Source organism: Sinocyclocheilus rhinocerous, unplaced genomic scaffold (genome assembly GCF_001515625.1).
Source record: "Sinocyclocheilus rhinocerous isolate Xijiao unplaced genomic scaffold, SAMN03320098_v1.1 scaffold529, whole genome shotgun sequence".
NCBI classification, from domain to species: Eukaryota; Metazoa; Chordata; class Actinopteri; order Cypriniformes; family Cyprinidae; genus Sinocyclocheilus; species Sinocyclocheilus rhinocerous.
This window is the reverse complement of record NW_015635521.1, coordinates 699380-721379: the sequence shown is the minus strand read 5'-3', so window position 1 is coordinate 721379 and position 22000 is coordinate 699380. Positions and strand designations below refer to the sequence as shown.

At 39.4% G+C, this 22000-nt stretch overlaps 1 protein-coding gene across 5 annotated transcripts in view; it reads right to left on the bottom strand.

The window, feature by feature from the left end:
- Window positions 1–22000, bottom strand: part of LOC107746964 (protein cordon-bleu-like) — a 118557-nt gene that overhangs the window by 75941 nt on the left and 20616 nt on the right. For 4 of the 5 annotated variants that reach the window (XM_016561324.1, XM_016561327.1, XM_016561325.1 and 1 more), the window contains exon 3: window positions 8623–8817. In XM_016561324.1, the coding sequence (XP_016416810.1) occupies window positions 8623–8817 (195 nt within the window). Of the gene's footprint in view, window positions 1–8622; window positions 8818–12090; window positions 12202–22000 lie in introns of those variants that run through there. The other variant, XM_016561326.1, reaches the window with a different exon arrangement.

Sequence of the window (22000 nt, the reverse complement as noted above, 5' to 3'; positions counted from 1 at the left end):
CCTTTTAAATGTTGATCAAAATTCAGTAGCAACTGAACAAGTAATAACTAAACTTGTCATAAGGAGCCCACTTCCAAGTTTCTATGGTACTGTGGTACTTTCATATACAATAATAAATATATATATATATACTGTATATGTATCTTAGAACTGAAAAAAAGCCAGGAAAAAAGAGCCACAAAAATTTTGTTCTGCAATAACAGACATTGAAAACCCAGCAGAATGTTATTTTACAGGGTTTGGAAACCGCTGTCTTTTGCGAACACACCCTATAAAAAATATATATTTCTAACTTTTTTTTCCAACTAGTTTCTTGTTTTATTCACATCTTTAAAGAATTAATGTAAATGCAAGCCATACTCTTAGTATATTTAACTAAAACAAGCCAAGGGTCAAACGTCCACAATCACACAGTCACTCAAAGACGTGGTGGAGGGATTCACATTCCAAGTAAAAAAAAAAAATAAATAAAAAGCAATCACGTTAAAATCACATGTGAACTTTTTCATGATCTAAACACATTTAGACCATGAAAATTTTCCTAACCTACGTTTCATATGTGATTTCACGGTTTTTTTTTTTACATATATTTAACATGTGATACATACTTCACAACTCAAGGAACCTGTCACCATATCAACAGTTCAGTACTCAATACCAATAGCAGTGAAATTTTACAGCAATATTCATTAGCAATTAAAATACTGAAAACACTCCTTAAAGTCTGTGTAAAGAGATATCTGAGAATTGTTTCTAAACACATTATAAATGTTAGAAATATATTGCAGAAACACATTACAGTGTTTCCCCTAGGTTTACAGCTTTTTTTTTTCTGGACTCCTTTTTAATGGTTAAATTAAATTTTATTAATCAAAAAACATGTCTAATTAATTAAAATCATGAAACAAACAATTTAACATTAATTTATCAAACGTTTTAAAAAATTACATGTTTAGGGCCCTATGAAATGTTTTATTTTTTCCAACCTTATGTTTTATTGTTACCAAATTCTGTGTTTTAACATGTCTAAATATTTGAAAGCATAAAAACAAGTTTCATTTATTCATAGCCTAATGTTCCCCTTCAGGAACTCGAGCTGCGTCCGATGACGCTATGGGAACGCCCCCAGCGTCACCACGCTCTGAATCACATGTGTAATCAGTCCAATGGAAAGGCGAGACGTCATAGGCGGGTGACGTAGCGACCAGGAAGCTATAAAAGCACGTGAGGTGGAACCGGCGTCAGCTTTTCTGTCATTCAGCTAGCGCTCTGTGTGTGTATACGTTCAGTCTGTTTTGTGAGTCTTATTTGGTGTTGTTTGTCCACAATAAGCTCCAATATGTCTAAAGCAAGTGTTAAGACAAAGCATAAAGGCAATAGCAGATCGCGTTTCAGAATGTGTGTTCCTCTCTGCCCACGTTGTATTACGAGCGGGGATACACACAGTCTGTGTGTGGTCTGCTTGGGAGCAAACTGCCCTCATTCTGAGCGGCTTCCCCTGCGTACGCTTCGCTCCCGTTAGGCTCTTTTTGAGGAGGGAGCCTTCACCAGCGTTCCCCGCGGTGCAGCTGCACTCGTGGGGTTCGCAGGTGGATCTGGCGGAGGGAATGGAGACGGGCGAGTCCCTATCTCCTTCCTCATCTGCTAGATCCAGCGCCCCCTCTCTGGGATCGGAAGCCCGCTCCGCGGTTTCTTCCCCCCGGACATAGGGCTCGACCTGCGCCTTCCGAGTAGTTCGATGTGGAAAGCATCGAGGATGCGCCTCATTCACCCCAATATGAGGAGCTTTTGGAGGTGCTGACTCGCGCGGTAGCCAAATTAAACATTGAGTGGTGGGGATTGAATGAGCGTGGTTACAGAGCGATGCCCCGCGTGGAACAAACGCTTGCGAGTTATCTGTCCCCTGGCGTGGCATCGTCTCTGAAGGCTCCGGTGCTGCCCACCAAGCCACTGCGTACAACATCAGCGCTGGTGGGCAAGGGGTATGCGGCAGCGGGTCAGGCAGGTGCGTGTCTGCACACTATGGCGGTGTTACATGCGTACCAGGCTGACCTGCTGAAACACTTAGACGAGGGAGAGGAGATCAAGTCTGAGAACATCTCTGAGTTAAGAAGGACCGCTGATCTCTCCCTCCGTGCCACCAAAGAGACCGCTCGCGCCATCGGGCGGTCCATGGCAGCAATGGTGGCGGCGGAGAGGCATTTGTGGCTGACCCTGTCAGATATAAGAGAAAAAGACAGGGTCTGCCTCATGGACGCCCGCTTGCGCCTTCTGGCCTGTTTGGCGACGCCGTCAACTTGGTTGTCGACAGGTACCAGGAGGCCCGTAAACAAGCGGCGGCGTTCCAGCGATTCCTCCCTCGTCAATCTCTGCTGGGCAGGAGCAGCCCCCTCCGCATACCAGCTCCTCATATAGGGAGGCTCAAAAGCAGAGCATCGCCTCCCGTGATGGGACTGGGCTCTGGGCCGGGGACTTCAAAGCAAAAACAAGATTTAAGAGCTGTCCTTGAAGCTAAGAAGTCCTCGGCGAAGAAGTCCTGATGCCGAAGTCTCAGGACTTCTGAGGGCTGCCCCTACTGGGGTGGAGTGGTGTACACCGCATTACACGGTGTCCGTCTCGCCTCAGTGCCCTCGGGAGATCGATCTGTTAGCCCTGCCAGAGTCCCAGGGCGCAGCGGTCTCCAGCGAGCGCAGCTCTCAGTTTCTTCCGCCCAGCGGGGTTGTTCCGACTTTGGTCGGCCCCGAGCAGGCTCTGGTAATGGAACAGGAAGTAAACACTCTGTTGAGAAAAGACGCCATCGAAGTGGTCCCTCTTCACGAGAAAAAATCCGGGTTTTACAGCCGGTACTTCATAGTTCCAAAGAAGGATGGAGGGTTGCGTCCGATTTTAGATCCGCTTAGTCATGCGACTTAAGTTCAAGTTGCTCACTATCAAACAAGTTGTGTCTCAGGTCAGGTCCGAGGACTGGTTTGTCACGATAGATCTAAAAAATGCATACTTCCACATCTCCATCCTTCCCACTCACAGGAAGTTCCTGAGGTTTGTTTTCGGGGGCCAAGCATACCAATATCGTGTTCTTCTTTTTGGCCTTGCACTCTCACCCCGCACTTTTACAAAGTGTATGGATGCTGCTCTGGCTCCGCTGCGACTCCAGGGCATCCGCATACTGAATTACATCGACGATTGGTTGAGTTTAGTTCAATCGGAGCAGATGGCAGTTCGACATCGAGATGTCGTTCTTGCTCATATGGGGGAACTGGGTTTGAGACTAAATGCCAAGAAAAGTGTGCTTTCTCCATTACAGAGAACCGCTTATCTGGGTGTGGTGTGGGATTCGTCCACGATGCAGGCACGTCTGTCCCCTGCTCGGATCGAGTCGATCCTCACAGCAGTCAAGAGAGTAAAAGAAGGCCAGTTACTCACTGTCAAGCAGTTTCAGAGGCTGCTGGATCTGATGGCAGCCGCGTCCAACGTTATACCTTTTTGCCTGCTGTACATGAGACCCCTACAGTGGTGGCTCAAGACCAAGGGGTTCTCCCCAAGGGGAAACACGCTTCGCACAATCAATGTCACGCGGAAGTGTATTTGTGCCTTAGATGTGTGGAAAGAAACTTGGTTCTTGTCCCAGGGCCCGGTGTTGGGAGCTCCCTGTTGCCATGTAATGCTAGCGACAGACGCGTCCCTCACCGGTTGGCGGTCATGAGTGGCCACCCTGCCCGTGGTCTGTGGAGTGGCCACCATCTCACGTGGCACATCAACTGCCTGGAGATGCTGGCAGTGTTTCAAGCACTCAAACACTTTCTCCCTGACCTAAGAGATCATCACGTGTTGGTGCGCACCGACAACACAGCAGTGGTCTCTTACATCAACCACCAGGGAGTTCTGCGTTCGCGCCCCTTGTACAAGCTGGCGCACCAGATCCTTGTGTGGTTCCAGGGCAAATTCCTCTCGCTGAGAGCAGTGCACATTCCTGGGCATCTCAATATGGGTGCAGACATCCTGTCGAGACAGGGGCCGAGGCCCGGGGAGTGGATGCTTCACCCCGGAGTGGTGAAGCAGATATGGAGAGTTTTTGGCCAGGTTCAAGTGGACATCTTTGCAACTCAGTCAACATCGCAATGTCCCCTCTGGTTCTCTCTGACTCACCCAGCTCCTTTGGGACTGGATGCTATGGGGCAGACTTGGCCGAGGCTTTGTCTGTACGTCTTTCCCCCGATTGCTCTGCTCCCGTGAGTTCTGGAGAAAGTACGCCGGGACGGGGTCTGTCTACTACTAGTAGCCCCGTTCTGGCCGGGCCGAGTATGGTTCTCGGATCTGATCTAACTCCTTGACGACTCTCCATGGGAGATTCCAGTCAGGAAGGATCTCCTCTCACAGGCAGGGGGCACGATAATTCACCCCCGCCCGGAGTTGTGGAAATTGTGGGTGTGGCCCCTGAAGGGGCACAGCTCATAGCTTCCAGTCTCTCAACCTAGGTTGTTGAGACCATCCTCCAATCCAGAGCTCCCTCGACGAGGAAACTGTGCGCCCTGAAGTGTAAACTTTTCACTTCATGGTGCGGAGATCGCAAGCTTGATCCAGCTAACTGCCCGATTGGTACTGTTCTGGAATTCCTGCAGGCCCGATTCTCCACAGGGTTGACCCACTCCACCCTAAAAGTTTACGTGGCGGCCATTGCGGCCTACCATGCCCCTGGTGGTGGCCAGTCAGTGGGTAGACATTCCCTAGTTGCACGTTTCCTCCACGGTGTGCTGAGGCTGAGGCCCTTGGTATGGTCCCATGTTCCCCCGTGAGATTTGGCTGTAGTGTTAGAGGCTTTCTGTAAAGCTCCTTTCGAGCCCATTGAAGAGATATCTGATCGACATCTCACAATTAAAACTGCTTTTCTTCTGGCTATTTCCTCTCTGAAGAGAGTTGGGGATCTCCAGGCCCTCTCAGTGGCCCCTTCTCATCTTGACTCGCCTGGCATGGCCAAAGCATTTCTTTACCCTCGAGTAGGGTATGTCCCCAAAGTTCCCTCTGTCACGCCACAGCCTATCGTACTGCAGGCTTTCTGTCCTCCTCCCTTCAGGGAGCCCGACCAGCAGAAGCTTAACTGTATGTGTCCAGTTCGAGCAATGGACACGTACATCCACAGAGCTGCCCTGTGGAGAAGGGCGGACCAACTGCTCATGTGCTATGGTCCCCCCAAGAGGGGTCTTCCTGCTACAAAGCAGACCCTCAGTCGGTGGATAGTTGATGCCATTAACATTGCCTACGAGTCCTCTGATCTCCCCTCGCCAATGGGAGTCAAGGCTCATTCTACGAGAAGTATGGCGGCCTCAAAGGCCTTTCTGGCAGGTGTGTCTATGCAGAACATCTGCAACGCTGCGGGATGGTCCTCACCCCTAACGTTCATGAGGTTCTATGGCCTTGACATGCAAGCCACTCCGGGCTCCTCTGTTCTCTCGTCCTAGTATACACTAGGCAGGGATATGTCAGTCTGGTGGCAGTCTCGAAGCCATACTTCCGGCATCCCTGCGAGCGCTTGCTTCATTCCTAGAAGCTGACGCCGGTTCCACCTTACGTGCTTTTATAGCTTCCTGGTCGCTGTGTCACCCGCCTATGACGTCTCGCCCTTCCATTGGACTGATTACACATGTGATTCAGAGCATGGTCACACTGGGGGCGTTCCCATAGAGTCTTCGGACGCAGCGTCTCGTTCCCTTCGAGGAACCATGGTTACATGCGTAACCTGAGACGATTTTTTTCCTCAGAAATTCTGTGTTGTGTATTTATATTCATATAGTCATTTATTTTTTAATTAATGAAAATTAAACATTTTATTTTGGAAAATAAAGGGGATTTAATATTACAATTAAAACATTGAAGAAATATTGTATGATTATTCCTTAAAAATAAGGTTTTAACCCTCTGGGGTCAACAAACGCGGATACGCGTTTTGTGGCATCTTCTCCTGATAACGCCGAAAAGAACTTAAATTACACTTTCAGTTTTGATCGTACAGATAAGAGCAATACATCAATCGAATCTGTAAAAGGTCTACTTTTATTTGTATACACTCATAATAACAACAAACCGTTGTGCTTTTGTAGAATAAAGAAAATAAACAGGGTGCGTTCTCTGCCATCTCTGTCTTTGTCACCTCTCTTCACAGACACATAAATAAAACAACCCGAATCTCAGCGAATACTTGCCTCAAAGACAAGATAAATATATGTATCGAAAGCTTGAAATGTCTACTTTTAAATTAACCAATTCAAGTCGAAAACAAATAATTTCTTTGTATGTAATCCGTATGAAAGTAAGGAGTGGTCCGGTTTCTCCCGTATCGCCTCATTATAGCTAATGTGTTCCCGCCTCGCTCTGAGCGCGCTGTTCATATGGAAATGAACTGAGGCGAGCCAGGTAATCATGTACACGCCCCCGAGAAATGGCATAAAACGTCAAGCTTCATCATAGAATTACTTACTTTTTCTGCGCGTTTGCATGATGGCACGCTTACACGGGTGAAGAAGCACTTCGGATGGTTCTGGACAGCGACGAAGAGTTTATTTTCTCCTCAGAGGAAGAACGCGACACAGATGACGAACGTTTGCATTTTGAAGAACGTCTGGACACAGCGGAGGATATAATTCCTGACGAGTAAGCCTTTTATTATTACCTTCTCCATTCTGTCACCGATGTAGTTTTGGTTCCTTGCCGCTGTCGCCTCTGGCTTGCTTAGTTGGGGACACTTCATTTCCAGCGATATCATTGACTTGATTGCAAATGATTGCAAAGATACTATTTAAACTGAACTGAGCTGGATGAGAAAATCATACTGAGTAAGTGCACAGTATAGTGTATAGTAATTGTTTTTATTATGCCTATATGGTAATATTATTTGTGGTTGGGATAACACAATAAGTAAATCTTCCTGTATGGGTTTATAGAAATTCTACTTTTGTTATGCCTATATCCCACATGAAAAAATACTATAGTAATTTATAGTCAATACTATAGTGTTTTTGAACCATACTATAGTAAAGTGTATTATACAGTATATATTATAGTTTTTACAACACTTTGTTAATGAATACTACAGCAGTGTATTGTAGTATAACCTACCCTATAGTTGTAGAAAACGAAGTACAGTATTGGGTAAAGTCATTTGTTTTTTATTACTAAAGTTGTTATATTACCACAGCAACTATAGAATTACCACAACAAATTAAATCAAGTACTTTACTGTAGTATGGCATTCTGTTTTCTCATCAAGTACGCATATACTAAGGTACTGTGAAAAATAAATGCTAACATTTGTTTACAACACTTTTTTTAGGACTGTGAATACACCATTCTCGCCTTCACCTGCATCTCGCACAGGAAGGGGACGCAGTGCAAAAGAACCTGTGGCAAAGAGAGCAAAAGCAAATAAGCAGCCCACTCATGGAAAACAGAGGCTGATGCTGACATGGTTCCACAGGCTCTGAGATTCCTGCCCGCACAGGAACCTGGACCACAGCTAAGACCATGTGATGCACACACTCCCATGAGTCTATTCAAAAGGTTTTTTTCTGAAACTGCTGTGTCAACTCTGTGTCGAAACACCAATGCTCAGGCTGCCAGGGCACGTGCAAAGGGCCATAAATATAAATGGACAGACGTCAGCATCAGTGAGCTGTACTGCTACTTTGGGCTACTCTTCTACATGGCCATGCTGAAGTTGAGGTCCATCAGAGACTACTGGCGGCAGGACAGTCTTTTCTCTGTTCCTTTTCCTGCCACAATCATGTCAAGGGACAGATACCTCACCATTTCATGGAATCTACACATGAGTCACCCAGATGCAGACCAGGACAATGACAGAAAGAGGGGCACAGCTGAACACGACCGTCTTTTCAGGGTCAGACCCCTTATGGACACTATCCGGCATGCATGTAATGTCATGCCAGGCATGTGATGTTCACTTGTGTGTTCAGCTGAAAAGGAAACACTCTTTAAACCGAACTTTTATTTTGACGGGTTGCCGTGAATACCGTTACATTTCTGTGTGTATATGATATGAGGATAGTTTTACTCTGATGAAACGGTCAAATGCTCACGAAGTGACTCTCAGAGCAGTTCATGTATTTATGTCCTCATTAGTGAGACGGCGAACGTTAATATCACCGGAAGCATCACGCGTGCTTCAGTACGAGTAGTAAACAAACCGCGCATCTGCACCATTCATTAACACACAGAATTCATATTTAAATAGTCGTTTTGCGGCTTAATATTTACAAATACTAATGGGAGTGGGAGTGTGCTCACTTGTGTGTGCGCATCGGGGCAGAACTCGGCTGTGCGCGATGCAGAGAGCGCGACCAAGTAATGTAGAGACAGAAATGACATGCCGTCATGTAAATAAGATAAATAACATAAGGCTATTTAGTTTGTTTAATAAAAGAACGAGGTATATACCTGTTCTATAAGAAAGGTAACTTTAAATGACTTCTGTTGTGATCTGGCGCTATAGAGAAAATAAAATTAAATAAAATTAACTTTACCTTCAAGGGGGGCGGGGGGTGCCCTTGGGGCAAAAAAAAAAAGTTACGGACTGCAGCTTTAAGTTAATGTCAGTGCAATGAGCGTATTCACCTGCCATCCACATTGACGGTGGTCTGGTACCCTGAAGGCAGACTGATATGGAGATCCACAGAGGGTCGAAGCATGTTTTCCTTGCTGTCTCCCCCTGAAGATCCTCCTCCATCAGGAACGGCATTACGGAAGATCCTGCGGGGGGCAGGCTGAGGGGGTTGAGGTGGAGGGGGGGCCTTGGCCTTCATTCTCCTCCTGTTGAATAAAATCAGAGGAGCAATAAGTAAGGATTAGGTTCAATGTTTATGTGGTGTTTAAAGTATGGCAATGAAGTTACACAGAAAAGGGTCATCAGACAATCTCCGCCAATTACTACACAGTATGCATGTATGAGAAAGTCCATACTTGGCCTGCTGTTGGAAGCTGATACTAGAATAAACCTCATATCATAACTGAAAGGCTGATTGCTTATAAATTCAAGGTCACCCTTCAGGCACTATCATACATTATCATAGTACCTGATAAGCAGAATGTATATAATGGGATGCCCTGAAATTCCACCAGTGAAATTTGATTGTTTACTGATCATAAACAAATTTATGCATATCAAAGAGCATTTTCTCATTCTCAAAGTGTCAAGTGTTGGTGCATGTCACGCAAAGGTGCCATTATGTTGTCTCAACCTAAAACCCACTGAGAAAACGTGATGATGTGATTCCTTTGCCTCAACCTAATGCCAAAATGAACTGAAAAGAGATGAAGCCATCACAAAACAGTTGTTTATATGATTCAATCAGACTTAAATCAAATTTGAGTATTGTATTTGTATTGTATTTTGACAACCTAGGCTGCAACCTAACAAATTAACACCACCCAAAAGAAAATAATGGCAATGGAAACTGTGTATGCAGTTTTATGACAAATACATATGAAAACATAGAAGTAGGGGTGCTCCGATCAGGACTGGTTTTCCTTTGCTAAAGTAAGGAAACTTTGCTTCCTTTGATCCTGTAAACAAACATTGGTTTTCACGAGACTCGTGAAGAATTAAAAAGTAATGCAATTTATAAACTTTAGTGATGATGTGAAACTACCCCGATTGTGCAAGTGACAATAACTGTGTCAACTGTACAGCGTGCAGCTGGCTTATAGACAGACGCTATGTGTGGTGATTTGAAGACATTTGCGTATTTTGAGAGAGAGCGCGCGCGCTGATTCACTCATGCTGTTTGTGAAATTACGTCTCACATAGGGATGGAACGATTACCGGTTTAACGATAAATCACGATAAAATGCCCTGACGGTTAGTATTATCGTTTAAAATGTAATTTCAAAACCGTCCGTATTTGATTATCACAATTTTGAAAACTCGCGGTAAATCCTGTCCAGCCAGCATCAGTCTGACACAGAAGCAGCATGCAATGTTATTATTATTATTAGGGCTTCATGTTAATTTAATGTTTATGCTAAAAAAAAGTGCATATAGCTGCTAATTGTATTTGTTGTTTGTTGATTTTCAAATATAAAACTTATTGAAATGTTTTCAGTGTGTGTATCAGTTCGTTTTGAACATTTTCATCTAATTTTAACAAAACCGTGATAGTATTGATAATCGTGATAACTTTGGTCACTATAATCGTGATATGAAATTTTCATACCGTTACATCCCTAGTCTCACACAAGGTTTTCAAATCACTTTATAAGTTATTTAATTAAGAAATATGAAGGTGAGTACCTCACCTTCAGCATTATAATTATTTCACCCGCGCCAGACAGAGACTGAGACGTGCCGCTGCATGTCATGCCAAACCTCTCACGGCAGCGTTATCAGCTTGAGATTTTTTTTTTAAGATCGGCCTTTTTAGAGACCGCTGATCAAACATCCCAACGTGATTATCTGCCGATAGTGATCGGTAGCCGATCAATCGGAGCACCCCTACATAGAAGCAGGAGAATGTTTTGCTATGTAATTATATAATAGTCTATATGAGCAAGTAGCATAGTGATGGAACAAGCCCTGCTGTGTGTCAGTATAACAACACCAGTGGGTTGCTTTGGCATCAACAGGGCCGCAATATTTGACGCCTTAGAAGTGAGAATGTGTTGTATCACAACACTAGTTCTGGCATTAATATGATTGCATGTTTGGTTAAGCAGCATATCAATCACCAAAACATGAAAGAATCACTTAGTAGCCAAAACGCTGCTATGGCAGACAGAACAAGAAGTAAATACACTGAAAAAAAATTGTGTAGAATGTATTGAAAAAGCTAAGAAACAATATGAACTCAATATTAACTGAAATTGAGTTTGCATTGTTGAGTTAATATAACCATATGAACGGTTGACAACTAGTATAACTATATAAGCACTGGATCAATGTTTCAAATGGTTGGGACATAAAAAAGACTAATGAAGACTACAGAACCTTTAAGATCACAATGTACTGTAGGCTCATCATGATGTCATAAACAAGCAGATGTACATTTAAGGAAATATAATCAGTGTTTTCATTAAAGTTGCAATGCTTAAAAGGTCAATGTGATAATATATTATGTCGCACAGTATGCAGTAATAAACATAGGCCTATCTTTTTCGAGCCTGAGTCAAGATCACTCTGGTTGATTAGACTGAACTCCTCCTTTCTGACCATAAAAACACAACATTAAAAACTCTTATCAGCTGACATTACATAATAAAGTAGAAGAGGGGACGGGCAATCTAAAAAAGCAATAAGAGAATATTTTCAGATAATCAACAACCACGTACACAGAAATCTAGACATGTCTGCATATCTACATTTCCAAATCACAGATGTTTTTACACACATTACATAGCCAGTCAAAAAATAATCAATGTTAATTCATTAATCAAAACATTTGGAGAGAAAAAAAAAAGTGTAAACTGAACAGAAAATATTTCAAATCATTAACCTTAAAAATACTACTCTCTAAAGAAATTTTGCAAGTTTTTCTTCAAATTATCACACTTTTAATTGACTAACTAAAAGCTTTTAAGAGTTTTTGGGTGGTGGGTGAGGTGAAGCAGCGGTGACGATTTTTTTATTTATTTACTTACTGTATAAACAGGTCAACAGCATATTCAGTACCGTACAAACTTGTTGAAATATGAGAAATGCAATGTATTGAAGCAAACTAACCAACAATTATTTGCTCTATGACATTGCTAAGCAACTAAGTTGTTTTCTCCAAGTTGTTATGAAACATAATGTAAGCACAGACAGTAACATATAACTATAGATCTTGTTTCAGAACAATCTCTGTCATGACCGTGAAGGGGGAAACTGGTAAACCATTAACCTCCTTTGAAGTCAAAAGTATTCATATTTCAGCCGTATTTCAAAAACTAGGCCCCAAACATCATACCACAAAACCTCTTTTACTTTCAATGCCACACCAACACCCAAATATACCGAGAACCGATAAGCGCTCTTTTCGTTTCAACTGATCAGTTAAGCAAATTCCCTTTCCGCAGTGCAAATATTAGCAGTAGATAAAACCATCCTACTACTGTCAAAGCAGCCGTGAGAGTCTGTAGTCCGTGTCCAGGAACCACACAGAAGGCGAACTACTGGAACGTGGAGCGTCTATGATCCTGGAAGACACTGAGAGGCGTAGAGCATGTGAGAATGCCAAAATGCTTGAACCTCGAGCATGCCCAGTTAATGATTTATAAAGACTTGTGCCAAAATGCTTGCTATCAACACACTGTTGTGTCATTCTACTGATTATGCAACCAAGACTGCCCTCTGCCCCGAGACTGTCAATGGAATGCCCAGCTACTCCAAAACAGAACGAATGAATGCTAAAACACAATGACTTCAATGAGACAGAATACAGGAAGAGATTTGATGTCTTTGCTTCAAGGCTGAATAAGCAAATTAAAAAAGTTTTCTTTAAAAAAATAACTAAATCATCATCATCATTTACTCACCCTTATATCAATTCAAGTCATTTTGCTCAGATTAAATATTAATATGGTTAACAGTATTATAAATAGTATATGCTTTCTTCACTCACAAGAACCCATCAGGTTTGTTCTTGTGTGTGAAGCATGCATAAGTCTAAATTAAATCTGTTCATTATATACAGCATTCATGTCTCTTTACAGTTAAACTAAACCATTGGATTACTTTTACAATGTCTTTATGAATTTTTTGCCACTTGAAATTTTGGGTTGAGTCAACTTTCAATGTATAGACAAGAATTATGAGAGAATATTTGTCATTTGTTACGAAGATGAACAAAAGTCTTATTGTTTTAACAACACGAGGGTGAGTAAATGATTACAGAATTTTAATATTTGGGTGAACTGTACCTTTAAGGCATTGTAATACATTGATTATGTCTTATACCATTAAAATTGCATGTTCTTTTAAATATATTCCATTATTTATTAAATATCTATGAAAAATCATAAGATGAATGAATTCATAATATTTATGAATATTTAATTATTTATGAAGATGCAATATTCAGGATTAAGATTTACCAAGATTTACCAACAGTTATTCGAAATATAAGTAATTTTAGTAGTTATGCCCAAGAAAGGCATGTTTGTAGGAAAACTTTGGCACCTGCTGGGATAGTGCTCTTATGTGCGTATGTGTTGTACTAAGTGTGGAAGAACACACCTCCGGTGCTAACAGGAACAGGACATTTTGAAAGTGTGGTTTTGTACCGAGCTCAGTGGCTGCTCAGATCACACACCTTGTCTGACAAAGAGCCCTTTAGGCATGAGCCAGCTTCCCTGGGAGAGCAGGAAACTCTCAGCTTCTCAGCTGGCAGCTCTAAACACAAAGCCTTCACTGCGACTGGGTTACTAATGGATCGACTTTGTTCTCCTTTTGAGATGACTTAGCTTTCACTGCATTGATACATTTTCACTCTGTAATTTGCTCCTCCAACTATTTCTGCAGTATACAGTATTTATGTGTGCACAGTATGAAAATTTTCTGTATATATGGAGTATCCAGATGACTGACATTTGCCACAAACAGTGAACACAACAAACCAAATATGCTCAGAAAGAAGAACTTTATAAAATAACATAACATTCTATGTATAATGTAAGAGTATTTTTGTTAGTGAAAAGAACAGGGATTCAAACTCATCATAGTTGAAAAAGGTGGCAAAGACACACACACAAAAACACAAAGACTTTTAAGATGAAAATTGCATGAAATTAACCAGTCGAGCAGCAGAGGATCACTCATTAGCTCAGTTGCCATTTCCACTCTGTAGTTGTTGTTTTTTTTCAGGTCTTGCTTTTGGATTTATTATAAAATGATTATTATAACAAGTTTCAGTACTTTTACGGTACTGAAGTCTGAAGTATAGCAAGTGCAGGAAGTCACAAAGTCTCATGTCATCCTAAAAAATAAATGAATTAATAAATGAATTAATAAACACAGAACAGCCTAGAAGGGTGTTAACTACAATTTAAATAAGTTAATTATTTAAATAATTAAATAATCATGCATTAATATTTCAAAATGTTTTTAGATTTAATTTAAAAACTATTTTTTTTAAACATTGCCTTAAAAAGGACGTGTCAAAAAGAGTGCTTTAAGATTTATCTTTAACTCAAGAAGCTGCTAAATATACAGTTGAAGGCAAAAGTTTACATACACCTTGCAGAATCTGCAAAATGTTAATTATTTTACTAAAATAAAAGGGATCATATAAAATTAATGTTATTGTTTATTTAGTACCGACCTGAATAAGATATTTCACATAAAAGATGTTTACATACTGTATAGTCCACAAGAGTAAATAAAATATGACCCCGTTCAAAAGTTTACATACACTTGATTCTTAATACTGTGTTGTTACCTGAATGTAGGGATGTAACGGTATGAAAATTTCTTATCACGATTATAGTGACCAAAATTATCACGGTTATCAGTATTATCAGGGTATTGTTAAAATGTGTTGGAGATGTTCAAAAAGTACCGACACATAAATCACTTCAAGTTTTATATCTAAAAATCAACAAACAACAAATACAATGACTTTTTTTAGCTTCTGTAGCTTCTGAAGGGCAGTACTAAATGAAAAAATATGATATTTAGGTAAAATAAGAAAAATGTACACATCTTCATTCTGTTCAAAAGTTTTCTTAAAGCTCTTAATGCATCGTTTCAAGCATATGTAAACTTTTGAATGGGGTCATTTTTATAAATTCAACTATTATTTTCTCTTGTGGACTATATGTAAACATCTTTTATGTGAAATATCTTGTTCGGGTCGGTACTAAATAAACAATAACATGCATTGTTTATGTATGATTCCTCTTATTTTGGTAAAATAATTACCATTTTGCAGATTCTGCAAGGTGTCTGTAAACTTTTGACTTCAACTGTATTCAGCCAACACAAATTGTAATTTGTTATTCTGAATTTGCTCTGCATCACTTAATGCACAGGTCTATTTTGACATTTGCTTGTCAGATGTTTTGTTCTGTCCATTGCTACAGTTATCACTGTCAATCATAGCAATGACTCAAGGTCGTAATTTTTTACATTCATATTTGTGGATGTTTGATCCTCTTAGACAAACACAACTTTTCTTCAAATTGTGAATGTATTATGTAGAGAAAATGAGCAAAGGGCGCTCCCCTTATAGCGCAACTGACCGAGCTTACTCATTCCAAAACTCCTGATATATTAAATGACAAACTACACAATTAATCTCTTATTTACATGGGCTTTTTTTACATAATTTTTGTGTTCTGTGTAAACTTGCGAAAACAAAAATTTGGTCAGAGAGGTTTCTGACTAACCTACAGTAAACCTCCCTTTTTAAAAGGAAAAAAAGGAAAAAAAAGTTTGGCAAAAGACGGGATCGAACCCGGGTCGATCGCGTCAAAAAAACAAGGGCAAGCACTTATCCATCTGGGCCACTGGAGCTCATGTTTTACGTCATTGTGTTTTCTGACTTGTTATAATGTTTTCTGAATTGTTGTTGTGCTTTCTGAATTGTTATTTTGTTTTTTAGACTTGCATTTGCGTTTGTAATTTGCTATTTTGTTTTCAGAATTGTGATTTGCTTTGCACTCCTCGGCCACCGTAAAGATCTTTACAGTTTTCACTTGCAGCATCATGAAAACAATAGTCAGAGAGCACAGGTTAAAATGAACCCGAGTTATCTACTGAGATTACACAATGAAGTTTATAACACGTTCAGAAATTACAGACGGATTGCTGCAGTTAAGATCATGCTTAATCAGTTGTGCGTGCATGTCTCTTTGACTTCACTTATCCTTTTTCAACACACTATTGGAGCACCAGCCTGATTAACAGATTAGTTAAAGTGAGCGTCTACATGACCCAAATCAGGACTCAAACAAACTCCCACGAGCCCCACCTCACCGCCCTTCCTGTACACTACACTCTCTGCTCCATTTAACATACTCATCTGCAAGAAAAACAACATACAGCTTTCACTAGCAAATTAATCTAATGAAACTTTGCAAAAAAAAAAATGAATGAATGAATGAATAAGGCTGCAACTAATTATTATCTTGTTAACAGATTAAGCTGTTGAATTCTTTTTATTTATTTATTTACTTATTTTTATTTATTTATTTATTAAATTTAAAGAATTTCAATTTAGTCAATTATAAACAAATGTAAAGAATTAAAAAAGTATTTAATTTTCACACCCATGTATTGCACGACTTGCAATGTGCAATTTTTTTCCACTGTGTTTCATTCTGTAACATCCCTTTTTTTCCCCAATGTGTTTTTTCTTCCCCAAAGATTTCATTGTTTAGTCATTGCAGCCCTAACCAAAACATAATAGTGCTTTCAGTGGTGTCAAACAATATGGTTGGCTAAATAAATCATTCAATATATCAACTGTTACACAAGAAAGAAGGAAGTGTTCTGATGCTGTTTTGGTCCACTCAGAGCTGCCAGTCTTTGAAAACAGGAAAACCTCAAAATATTATTTATATACTTCTAAGTATCTCTAGAAGCCTCTTAGAAAAAAAGTGAAATGGGTAAAACACAGGCTGTTCTTGTCTACAGTAGAGGGCGTTATGTTGTGTAGACTGTAGGCTGCTGAAGGTTAAATGAGTTTCAGCACAGGTCACTGCATATGGATCCATTCCACAAAGGACACACTCAACAGCTAAATGACATGGCATTCTTTTATTCAACTGTTGGCGCTGTTTCTTTTTAAACTTTTTATTAAACATCCAATTTAATTAGTGATATTACCACCAAAAAGTATTTGAGCAATCTTTTACAATATAAAAACATACCTGCAAACAAATGATAAACTATAGTACTAAACCATGGTCTGTTTTCAAATATTTTCAGTGAATTTTGAGTTTTTTTAATTGTTTTAGCCTATATCAAAAAAATAAATAAATGTTAGCACTATAAAACTTTCTCTTATTGGTGTAAGTACTGCCCACTGAAATGTTTAGTGTGAACAGGATGTGTTAATTCTTAACAGATTTTTTGTTATGACAATTTTAACACATTTGATGTAATTTTGTGTGTTAAATAGAAAAATTTAATTTTTGTATTTGGTATTAAAAGCTTTTAAAATGTATTTTGTGTTCATTTGTAGGCAGTCAAGGGGCATTTTACACACATATGTGCGGTAGACGGAAAATTGAGCTCTTATTGCCATGTATTGTGTAAAATGGCCTAAGACATTAACATTATCTCTGACGCTTAAGTTTTCTTTGGCTTTCTAGCTAACATTAGCTTGCTCTATTCGTTATTTGTACAAAAAAAACAATGTGTCTTTATTTCCACTCTTGCAGCTTTGAATGGAAGTTGAATGGCAGTTATTGATGTGACGGGCAGATAAACGAGAGACTGCACTGAAAAAAGGTTTTCAAGCAGTACCTCATCCAATTAACAATTTGTCTTTCAATTCAATTTAGCATTATTTGTTTTATTTTTCAAGTAATATTTTTTTTTTGTTCAAAACATTGATAAATATAAATATTTTTCATTAAGAGCTCAACTAAGACATATTTGTTGACAAATGTAAAATATCAAGGTTAGATTAACTCACTGTGATTGTGTGTGAATTCAAGGAGCTGTGGATGAGAAAGTGAAAACATTGTTTTAGATAATTTAGTTCTGTAGTAGTAGTCTGTGCCGGCGGGTCTGTTGGTTGTGCTCGCCAGCGGGGATGGAGTGGCTGTGGGACTTGGAGGGGTATGAGGTTATCTATAATAAATTTAACCGAGTAGTCCATTTATTACTATTATTATTATTTTTATTATTATTATTGTTAACATTATTATCACTACTGCTGCCGCTGCTCCCATCCCTATATCCACTACTATTATTATTAGGCCTACTATTATTATTACTAATATTATTACTCCACTAGGACTTCACTTTTGTCTTAAAATCTTAAAAGTAGGCAAACATCTGTCAGTGCTATTATTGAATGTTTGATCGGTTTCCATCTATATAATGACTATGAAATTAGAGCTGTTCCTGCATTAAAGTCCCCCTGTGGTGAAAATCAAGTTTTTTATGTTGTTTATTTGTCTATGTGGTGTTTTTAATATGCTTTTAGACAAACCATGTGCCAATCCATTTATCAACACCATTGCTGAGTATTTTCTCCTTAAAACTGTAGTTTCCCAAAGGCAGTCACAGAAACGCGGTTTGAAACAGCCTTTTTTTTTTGCTACGTCACAAAATTCAATAACCAATCGCGTCAAGGGATCCTATCCTTAGCATATCATTAACTGTGCTGCAAAGCAGAGGTCTAGTGAGAAGGCAGTCAGGTTAATCCGGTAACAGTTATATTTTTTCTGTAAATGTTTCGCTAAATGTTAATGTTTCCGCATTTTCACGATGTCATGTGCTGTTAGCGCTTATTTATTTGTATTTAGAACCGCTAACTTGAATAATAACCCACGGCAGCAGTGTAAAAGTAGCCCGGAGTCAGACGCACCTCTCCCGCACGTCACGCGTATGATTGCGGGCGCGATTTGGAATCACAAACTTGGCTGCATTTGAGTCTTCAAGGCATTTTGAGGACACAACATCGTCAAGTAAGTAAATTTAACGAATGTTACAGTATCCACTGTAGTTGTCCGCTAAACAACTAAACTAAGCTAAAAGTTTTTCAAAACACAACTATGAGATTTTTCCAACATCAGCTTTTTTCGTAAATGCCATGACAACATCCTAAACAAGACCACAGTCAAACTTTAAAATGAGTGAACTATGAAAACCATGTTCCTGAAAAAAAAAACGCTTAGTTGTCAGGAAATGTGATTCAACCATTACACAAACAAATCAGCCCTTCTACCTCAAATGAGAGTTGCTTGTCTGTTAATCTTGACATTTAACACTAAACAAAGAAACCACAAAGCCATATTATCCTGGATTAAAAAAAATAAATAAATAAAAAAGAATAAAAAGAAAGTGTTTCTAACAAAAAAAAATTTATAAGAAGAATAAAAAGTCAGAGTACAAGGAAGTACTGTGAATTAGATTACTTAGCAAAAGATATCTGACAAACATTGTATGGATGAATGAGTGTTAAATAAGTGGATGTATGTGTAAGTGGGACATGAGATCTGACCTGAGCTCATGCTCTAGTGAACTGAACAGTACAGCAAACAATAGTGCCTTTATTAGTCCACATTAATCCTTCTGTTGTTTGGGTGTTCTGTTTTAGCCCAAAGCAAACAGTGGGATTCAACCTGAAGGATCCATAGTGTTTGCTGTTCTCTTTTACAATAGGCCTTTGAGTGTAGATCTATTTAAGTCATTATTTCCAGAGATGATCAGTGACTAAAGAGGTTGACTATTAGCTTTCAAAAGGAAAGGAAAGCAAAAGCAATGGCATTCATATAGCGTGATGCTTAATACATAACACAAATGGCTGCTTACGAGTTAAGTTTCTTAAATTTAACCACTGGCAGCACAGTTTCAGTTTGCCTGAAATACATTTCATGTCTGTCAGTATGACAGCTTTACAAATGACTGAAAAGTTGTGTCAGATTTGAATCTCTCAGTCATGGTCCATATCTTTATATCTCACCACCTGCCCCTGGAGTTTTGGTGTGCATTGCTCCATTGAGGAAACGAGTTCCCTCACCCTCAGCAGATCAGCAGGGCGTAACAACAGGCACATGCCTCTGGGGAGTCATGGTGTTCACATAGCAACCTATTTTTATACCCAAGAAGAGCGAGCGAGAGCCCATACCCAAGCAGCTGCAAATTTATGATTGAAGCTTCACGCAAAGAGTGAATGACCCAGACGATTGGTGAATCTGGAGGGACATTCAACTCCTTACCAGCGTTTGTTTGCCGTTGCTAAGCATGAAGTCTGCTGGCACTGCATCTGCCCTTGATCTCTGGTTACAGGGCCATTTCACTGGCAGAAAGCCCCACCCTTTTACTGCTGAGGGTGAAGCTTTCCTGTCTTTTGAGGAGCTATAAACAGCTCACAGAAATGCTACCGTACTGACGCTAACGCTTGTAAAGCTGTCCTGTTGTGAGTGTAGGTGCCACCACAGAGACATTTAAGTTGACATGAAATGGAAATTCACTCTATTTTCTAAATTCGTGTTCATTCATGCATGTAAAAAAATTAAAATTTTTGACTTTTTTTAAATCAAAATGTCAAAAAAAAACTTCTCTCTGGTGAAGAATGCCGAACTTATCAAATCACTGATAGTCCACATAACTCTGCCCCTTTCTTATAATCGACTGCAAGCTCGCATTCAGAGCTGCCTCCATCCAATCAACAACCAATGGATAGGACCAGGTCCCTGCCCTACGTTTTTTCTTGTTGTTGTTTTGTTTTGTTTTTCCTGAGAATCCTTCTCAATCAATAGGGATGGGTTGACAATACTGAATTACCTTTTTTTTATTAATTAAAAAAAAAAACTTAATGTAATACATTTTAAGACAATTCATAGATTTAAAAAAAATACTTTTAGACTGTGCTGTTGTTGTTTTGGTTAAAGTGTGGTTAGCGACAGCACAATACACATCTAACATATGTTGAACTTCAAACACGGAACTGAGGAAACTAAGGGTTTAAATACACATGGATGGTAATCAACAGAACAGGGGACAAGTGCGAAACTAATTAGAAACTATGGCAACAAAAACTACAAACTCAGGCAAAGACTGTGGCAAAAAAACAATAAGTAGAAACTACAGAGAACAAAACAATCAAATTAACATGACCATGACAGTTGTCTGTTGTTGTGTGAAAAAAAAACTTCACTAAACATATAGGCTAGTCAACCTCCTATCCAATAATCGCAATAAGCTTTATTATTTGTTAATTCTGATTTGAAACCAAGTCTCAACTTTCAATGTCAAATTTATCACAAAATTCAAACAATAAATGTAGCCGCCTCAGTTGAAGCAGCAATGCAGATTGTAGGTGAATCATCTCTTCCTCTTTACTACTAGTTATAGTACAAAATAAACATGAATGAATATCAGAAGGTATGTTGAAAGAAACAGTACAACCTACTAAAATGTATCATGTCTCATGTAATCACCCAATTACTGTTTCAACCACAGAAAAATATCAGTACAATAGCTTGTAAACAATGACACGTAAAGCCATTCATTTCAATTAATTCAACTCAATAACTCTAGAGAGGAATGTTTTGCTAAATACATGTAATATTACATATTAGTGGTCGACCGATATGTGTTTTTTGACAGCCGATGCCGATATCTTGGAAAGCAGGGTGGCCGATGGCGGATATAAAGCCGATATAGTTTTATTTATTTTAATTAATATTCAAGAATTTTGAAATAATTTGAAAATGGATTAAAATATAAATGTGTAAAATAAACATACTTATACTTTAGATGACAAAGTATTTTTCACAAATAAATAAATATTTAATAAAAATATAATTAAAAAGGAGGTAAACACTGTAACCAACATGGCACTCAGTATTCTGGGAAGTTTGTGTGCATTGGGAATCATATTTTTTTCAAATAAAGCCAAGGTAACACTCATTTTACATACAGCACACAGTGAAAATTACATGAATATGACAGTGAGCAAATGCATAAAGTGCAGCATAATTTGAAATCTTACGATTGCGCGTCTCCAGTGAAGCTGAACTCTCCTCCTGTCAGCATTCAATTCACATGGACCGACCGTCACGCAGAGAACACGCGATCATGCAGGTCACATGTAGTGCTGGGTGGTATGACCAAAAATTTATATCACGGTATTTTTCTAAATTATACCGGTTTTACAGTACATGATGGTATTTTTTTTTCATGCATGACCGGGTGTTAACCATATTTTCTACTGATTGAGAGAGGAAATACTGCAGTATATTGACTTAGAATGCCCTATTTTACTGTCATGATGAGTGAATATTGTCAAAAAATACCACACTAAATAGTGACTAAACACGACCCCTTTTAATACATGTT